The sequence below is a fragment of the Delphinus delphis genome, chromosome 1, assembly GCF_949987515.2.
Source record: "Delphinus delphis chromosome 1, mDelDel1.2, whole genome shotgun sequence".
NCBI lineage: Eukaryota > Metazoa > Chordata > Mammalia > Artiodactyla > Delphinidae > Delphinus > Delphinus delphis.
The window spans coordinates 101,400,628-101,407,104 of NC_082683.1; the positions used below are offsets into that span (position 1 = coordinate 101,400,628).

At 47.5% G+C, this 6,477-nt stretch overlaps 1 protein-coding gene across 1 annotated transcript in view; it reads left to right on the forward strand.

The window, feature by feature from the left end:
* The window catches only part of VANGL1 (VANGL planar cell polarity protein 1), a 51,328-nt gene extending 44,851 nt beyond the window's left edge, over positions 1–6,477 (forward strand). The window contains exon 8 of the mRNA XM_060027723.1: positions 2,074–6,477. Coding sequence (XP_059883706.1) covers positions 2,074–2,334 — 261 coding nt within the window. The 3' untranslated portion in view covers positions 2,335–6,477. The remainder of the gene's footprint in view (positions 1–2,073) is intronic.

A 6,477-nucleotide genomic window follows, 5' to 3' on the forward strand; every position in this document is an offset into this window, starting at 1 on the left:
GACAGTGTGTGCCTTTGCAACACCAAAACTATTTATATTTAAAGAAAAGTTTGCCAATCCCTGGTCTAAACAGTGTTGCAGTGAATATCTCTTTTTTACATATGTGTTTGTACGTTTATGCAAGTATTTCTGAAGGATAAATTTCTAGTAGAGGAACAGCTGGATCAAAGGTACAGATCCTGCCAAATTGTCCTTCTAAGGGGTGTTACTGTTTTACACTTTTGCCTTTAGGATATGAGACCGTTTATTTCCCCCTTACCCTTGCCAGCATTGGGTGTTATCATTCTTTTTGATCATTGCCCATCTAAGAGGAGGGAAATAGATTTTTATTATTTGAAGTCATATTTAACTATTAATGTGATAGAACATCTTTTCATATCTTAATTTTCTATTCTTTTATAAATTGTCTTATTAATTTCATTTATCTAACTATTGAGCTGTTTCTTTTCCTTATGATTCATAAGAGTTGTATTTTTTTTTTTTTTTTTTTTTTTGGCCATGCCTCGTGGCTTGCAGGGTCTTAATTCCCCAATCAGGGATTGAACCTGGGCCCCAGCAGTGAAAGCGCTGAGTCCTAACCATTGGGCCGCCAGGAATTGCCCACATAAGAGTTATTTTTATATGAGTGAGTGGTAGAGGCACAACTCTCCCTTCTGCCTTAGAATATATGCTTATAGATGAGAAATAATGTACCTGGCAGCAGCAGTGAGGTGTGGTTGGAGGATACCACTTAGAGGTTTATCTGTGACCTGTGTTTAGGACCAGGATGTTTTATCCTAATATTTTCTATCTGGATCCCTGGTTCATTCTTTCTTCTTCTTTCTCAAAGCTAAATCGATGTATTTATTGATGTAACACACACGCTGTTGAGCCCCCCAGCATATGCCAGGCACATGGAAAATCCGAATTTAAAAAGTAGTTCCTGGGCTCCCCTGGTGGCGCAGTGATTGAGAGTCCGCCTGCCGATGCAGGGGACACACGGGTTCGTGCCCCGGTCCGGGAAGATCCCACATGCCGCGGAGCGGCTGGGCCCGTGAGCCATGCGCATCCAGAGCCTGTGCTCCGCAACGGGAGAGGCCACAACAGTGAGAGGCCTGCATACCGCAAAAAAAAAAAAAAAAAAAAAAAAAGTAGTTCCTGCCTTCCAGGAGAGTATAGTGTAGTATAGGCCTCAGACAAGCAAGTTGGCAGTAATTGTTCAGAAAGTAAAATGTCACACGGGAGTCATGCCATGATTAGAGGCCCTTAAAGGAGGACATGTTCGCCTGTCTGAGAGGTTCAGGGAGTGGTGTGAGAAGATTTAAAGGGCCAGGAGGAGTTTGCTGAAGGACGACATCCAGCAGGAGGAACAGCACATGTCGAGGGGAATGTCGAGGAACCCACGGAGCTTAGCCCTGCTAGAGCCGAGAGAGAGGGAGGTGGACATGGGCCCCGGCTATCCCCTGGACTTGCCACGCGCACACCCCATCCCCTCACAGCCTTGCACCGTGAGACGGTTAGAGTCAACCACTTCGTCCTTACAGCAGCCCTGTGCTTTAGCGCTGTCATCTCCTCCACCCGCAGAGAGGTTAAGCGGCTCATCCAGAGGCACACAGCAGCAAGGGCAGAGCATGCGTTTTTGTGTGTGCAGGTATATCCCTGTGTTTCTTCTGCTCACATTCCCAGAGTGCTTTTCCATGCTTGGCACTTGCCCCGAGGAGCTCTCGGGATGGGAGGAGGCCGACCTATGAACAGGTACAAGCCGTGGCCTGGGCCATGGAACCCAGGCCCTTAGAGGCGGCTGGTGCCTCAGCCATGGCTTCTGGGCAGACGTGGGTACCAGCCACCCTGCCTTCCTCGCCTCTCTGCTTACCACCGTTGGCACCCTCTGGTTGGAGAGTGAGAAAGTAGGGGAGCCTTCCCTCCCCAGCAGGGACTCCGTGGGGCAGTCCTGATGGAATTGGGTGTGATCTGCGGGCCCATCCTGGTTTGTTGGGAGGACATGTTTTCCCAGGAGTGAGAGCAGGCAGCCCCCAGCAGCACCGCGTGGAGCAGGTGCTCCCTCCCTAATAGCATCTCCGCTTGTCCTTGCAGGCCTTCCTCGAGCGGTACCTCAGCACGGGTCCCACGCTGCAGTACGACCGGGAGCGCTGGCTCGCCATGCAGTGGCGGCTCGTCAGTGATGAGGCCGTGACCAGCGGGCTGCGGGATGGACTCGTTTTTGTCCTCAAATGCTTGGACTTCAGCCTCGTAGTCAATGTGAAGAAAATTCCGTTCATCATGCTCTCGGAAGAGTTCATAGACCCCAAGTCTCACAAATTTGTCCTTCGCTTACAGTCTGAGACGTCAGTTTAAAAGTTCTATGCTTTATTAAAAAAAAAAAGAATATATAGAGAGATATATATGTATACCAGAGGGGCATCTTTGTTTTTATTATTCTTCATTGCTGACTGAACTGGCAGATGAGAGTCCAGGGTCCTTTGACCATCTGCACTTTATTTGGAAGGAAGCAGAAGATGTCCGTCCTGGAAAAAAGTGACTGATGACATCTGACTTGGGGATGGGACGTCTCTCGAGAAGCCGTTCCCTGGCGTTTCTGTGACAGCTGCAAACCAAAGCGGAGCTGGAGGTTCTTGGGAACCTCGCCTTACGACTCGTCCCTGCCTTTCGTCCAGCACCCAGCCCTGCCCTGGCTTCTGGCCATCCCACTCGTGGGCCTCTGGGGACACGTCTTTGTCCTGTTTCAGGGAACCAGACAGGACATGTCCACACGTGTTTGTATATGTAAACATCCGGCACCATGGGAGCCACGGGCCATTCACGAAACGCCTGCCTTCGTCTTTGTTCTCTGTTGCCTTAGGTTCTGCAGAGAAAGATCACAACGACAAACGTGCACTGTCAGTTTACAGCTCTTAATGATTTTATTTTTTTCCCCAAAGAGAGAATCTACCTGCCCCGGTTTTGACCTGCTTGCCTACCAGCTTGAGCAGGTAGCTCTTTCCTAACCCAGTGATGGCCTACCTGACCCCGCTCCATCCCACCCCCACCCTCCCAAAACACACCACACCCTACCTGGCTGGCAGCCCCGGCCAGGGAGCCCAGCCTTCAGAGCCTCCCAGGACCTGGCTCTTCACGTGTGCCCTCGGGCTCCATGCACAGCCTCAGGTCCGCCCCACGGATTGTTTGTTTACGTAGGGAAGGGTGAAGTACCCCCCAGGGAGGTCCCAGGGAGGGCATGTCCCTTTCAGGCTGCGGCAGGAGCCCCTCCCCCCACTGCTCCACACCCACCAGGGGGAGACCCACGCTGTGACTCAGGGACTGGCAAGTTCAGCTCGGAGCCTCCATTTCCCTGGAGGTACGTCCTCACAAAGCTCTATAGCAAGCTGTCCTGCCAAGGGACAACTGCGGCGTCCAGCCCCTGACTCTGACCACCGTCACTGTGCGCTCATCACCTCCGCCCCTTACCACCCGTGCAGGGGCTCCTTTAGGCCCTGGTGCTAAATCACTCGTAGTTGGCAGTAAAGTGAGGAGAGGGAATGGGCAAGCTGCAGCATCTGGGGAAAGGAAAGTAGGGAGCCGAGCTTGCGATCCAGAATGATGCCAGCCTGGTCTGTTTCTTAGATGGTTTCAGTGGGCTTGCCTGGGCCCGGGCCCAGGGGAGCAGCCGGGCCGGGCGAGCGGAGGCGCCAACGGGCAGAACCCTGCAGCGGCCTTCAGTTCCTCCATCTGCCTTCCTGTATCCACAGCAAACCTTTGCAAAGTGTTCACTCTCGCTTTTCCCCAGTGTTTAGGGTAACCAGTCACCTTGCTATAGCCGAGGATGACACTGTCACATGCTCTTTGTGTATGTGTTCGCATGTACCCTTTCTGGCTTATGCATTCCACATGTGGTGCAGTGTTTTTTATTACTGTCTTAAACCAAAATTGGCTTTTGATGTTTGTCACACACCTGTACCTGAAAAGGTAAACAGCGTCCTTGAATCCACAGCCTTCAGGTCAACAAGAAGATGTGTTGGAAAAGCAGGAAGGAGAAACCAGTCGGTATGGTGTGAAGCCAAGACATACTATTTAACTACATGGTTTCCGTTTATGAAAAACACATACCATGTAACCATGGTGCTTTTGTTCTTCTTAGTTTTTGCCTTTAGGTCCCTTCAAGCCGGACATTCCTTTTGATGTCTTTCTCAGGAATATATTTTGGGAGACTGGGCAAGGGATGGTGAATGTATAAGAGACTTTGGCTGCATAAAGGTTATACAGTCCCAGACTAAATGTATCAGAGGCTGCTGCATCAGAAACGCAGCAACAGAAGTACCACACGTGTATATTCATATGGTTAATCATGACACTATCCATCAGCATTCTAAGAAACTGTGCTTACAACCCTGTCTTCAATTACCAGTCCAGAAGGGGTTAAGTTGGATTCATGGCTTTGGTGCCTGCCTTCCCAGCAGGGTGAAGAAAGGTTTAAATTAAGGAATTTCTTTTCTCTCTCTCCCAGTCTTTGCATAGGAGAATGTCAGACTTTGTGAAATTATTGTTTCTGTTTTAAATTGAATATTGATTTTTTTACACTGACTTTGTATTGAGTCCTTTTCGAAAGAACAACGTAATAAAATGCAGGATCTTTGTATCAAGGCTTTGCACTTGCAAACTCTTAATAGCTTGAGTTACTGGTGCAGTGGGAACAATGTAAATGGCATTTTTTGAAAAATGTAAGTTTTCAGAAAAGCTGTATCATACAATCGAACACAGTCCTTTTCAGTTCTTGCGGTCAATAAGCTCTTCTTTTGAAAAGGAGTAAACTGTGCCCTGGGCTAGTAGAATTAGAAGATAAGTTCACATTACAGGATACAATATTTTGTTTGCCTGAAATGTTTATAGATTTTCTATAACTTTCAACCTGTTATTAAAATGTGAACGTTAAACAGTAAGGAGTAGAAAAACTTAATGAGGAGTATATGTCTGAGGTTGTTCTCTTCCCTGGTGATGTTTTAACCAGTAGATAGTTTCTGTTCTTAAGTGTGTACTTTTGAAGATAATGACCATTTTTAATCGTCCATGAACTAAACATTGAAGTCTGCATTCTTAGAGCTGGAAGGGATTTTAAGGTTTTGTGATCGATCCATCCTTTGCATTATCAGTTAAGTCAAAACGTGTAACGGTTTTGCGAAAGTTTTTAAAGTAAGCCCTGGAGAAAATGCTTGACCATTTTTTGCCCAGCTGTCATCATCTCCCTTCCTTCCTCTCTGTCCTCTGTCTACGCACAGGACAAATTCTGTACAGCCAATGGATAGAGGAAAGTGGCCGCAGTATATGTGTATGTGTGTGCTGTGCTGCGGCTCATTGCCAGAGCTCGGACCTCCTTTGCAGTGGGGAGATGGTGGCTGTCCGGGTGTGTGTTGGGTGGGCATGAGGTGCTCCGCTGTCTTCACCATAGTTGGTGGTAGTCGAGTACTCTCTTTCTTGTGTCTCCTGGTCACTTTGGTGTGCATGTATATAGATAAGGCTGTAGCCCTGTGGGAAGCCATGAGCCTGTTAGGCTGACAGAAACTGATGACCCTGCCCCTCCTTACTTTTTCCCGGGAGAGTGAGTGTAGCAGCCGCTCAATGAAATCAGCAAAATCAAGTCCTTGTTTACTCTCGTCTCTGTGAACCCTGCTATGGAAGGCTCCGTACACTGGGACGCACATTTGTTTGTGGGTGTGTGTTTCTATATATGTGAGCATTTCTCTGAGTGTAATTACCAGATGGACGGCATGTTTATGTTAGCCATCTGAACATCTGTGTTATCTGTAACAGATGGGTGTGTATCTCAGCAAATAACTTGTGGATGTGTTTATATAGATGAGTGTGTGAAAGTCCATGTGTTTCTACGTATGCCCTGTGTTTGAGAGATACCCTAACAGCACCCATCTTCTGGGAGGTTACTCTAAAGCCAGATACTTCTCCCTCCTCTCCTTTACTCCTTCCCCTGGGTTACACTGGCTTCTCCCCAGGAGTAAACGGCTTTAGCACAGCAGTGTCTTCTGGAGAGCCTGCTGTCCTGTAGGCAAGTCCATTAGACTTTCTTGCTTCAGGACCTTATGACCTGAAAACAGCAAGAAACAAAGAAAGAAAGGTCAAGCTCCATGATAATGACTGCTCCAACTTCACTACCCCGGAAGCCTTACCATAGATTTCTCAATATAACTTAAAAATTGAGCTTCATTTTAAAAAAAAGATTGATTACCAAAAGCAGCACAGAAATGGTGCCGTGATATTCAAAGAGTCCAGCAGAGACCCTGCAGTTGTAAAGTGGTGTAAGTATTTCTGGGTAGTGTTTGTGCTTTGCGAGTCTTGTTTTACAAAAAATAAATCACTACTGTGAATTTACTGCTATGTAACCTTGTGGTCATAATCCATTATAAATAAAGTAAGAGTTATTCTTAAGCCCATAGCACAGTTTTTGAATGGTATTCAGTGCAGTAGTGAATAAGGTACCTTAGGCACTACATT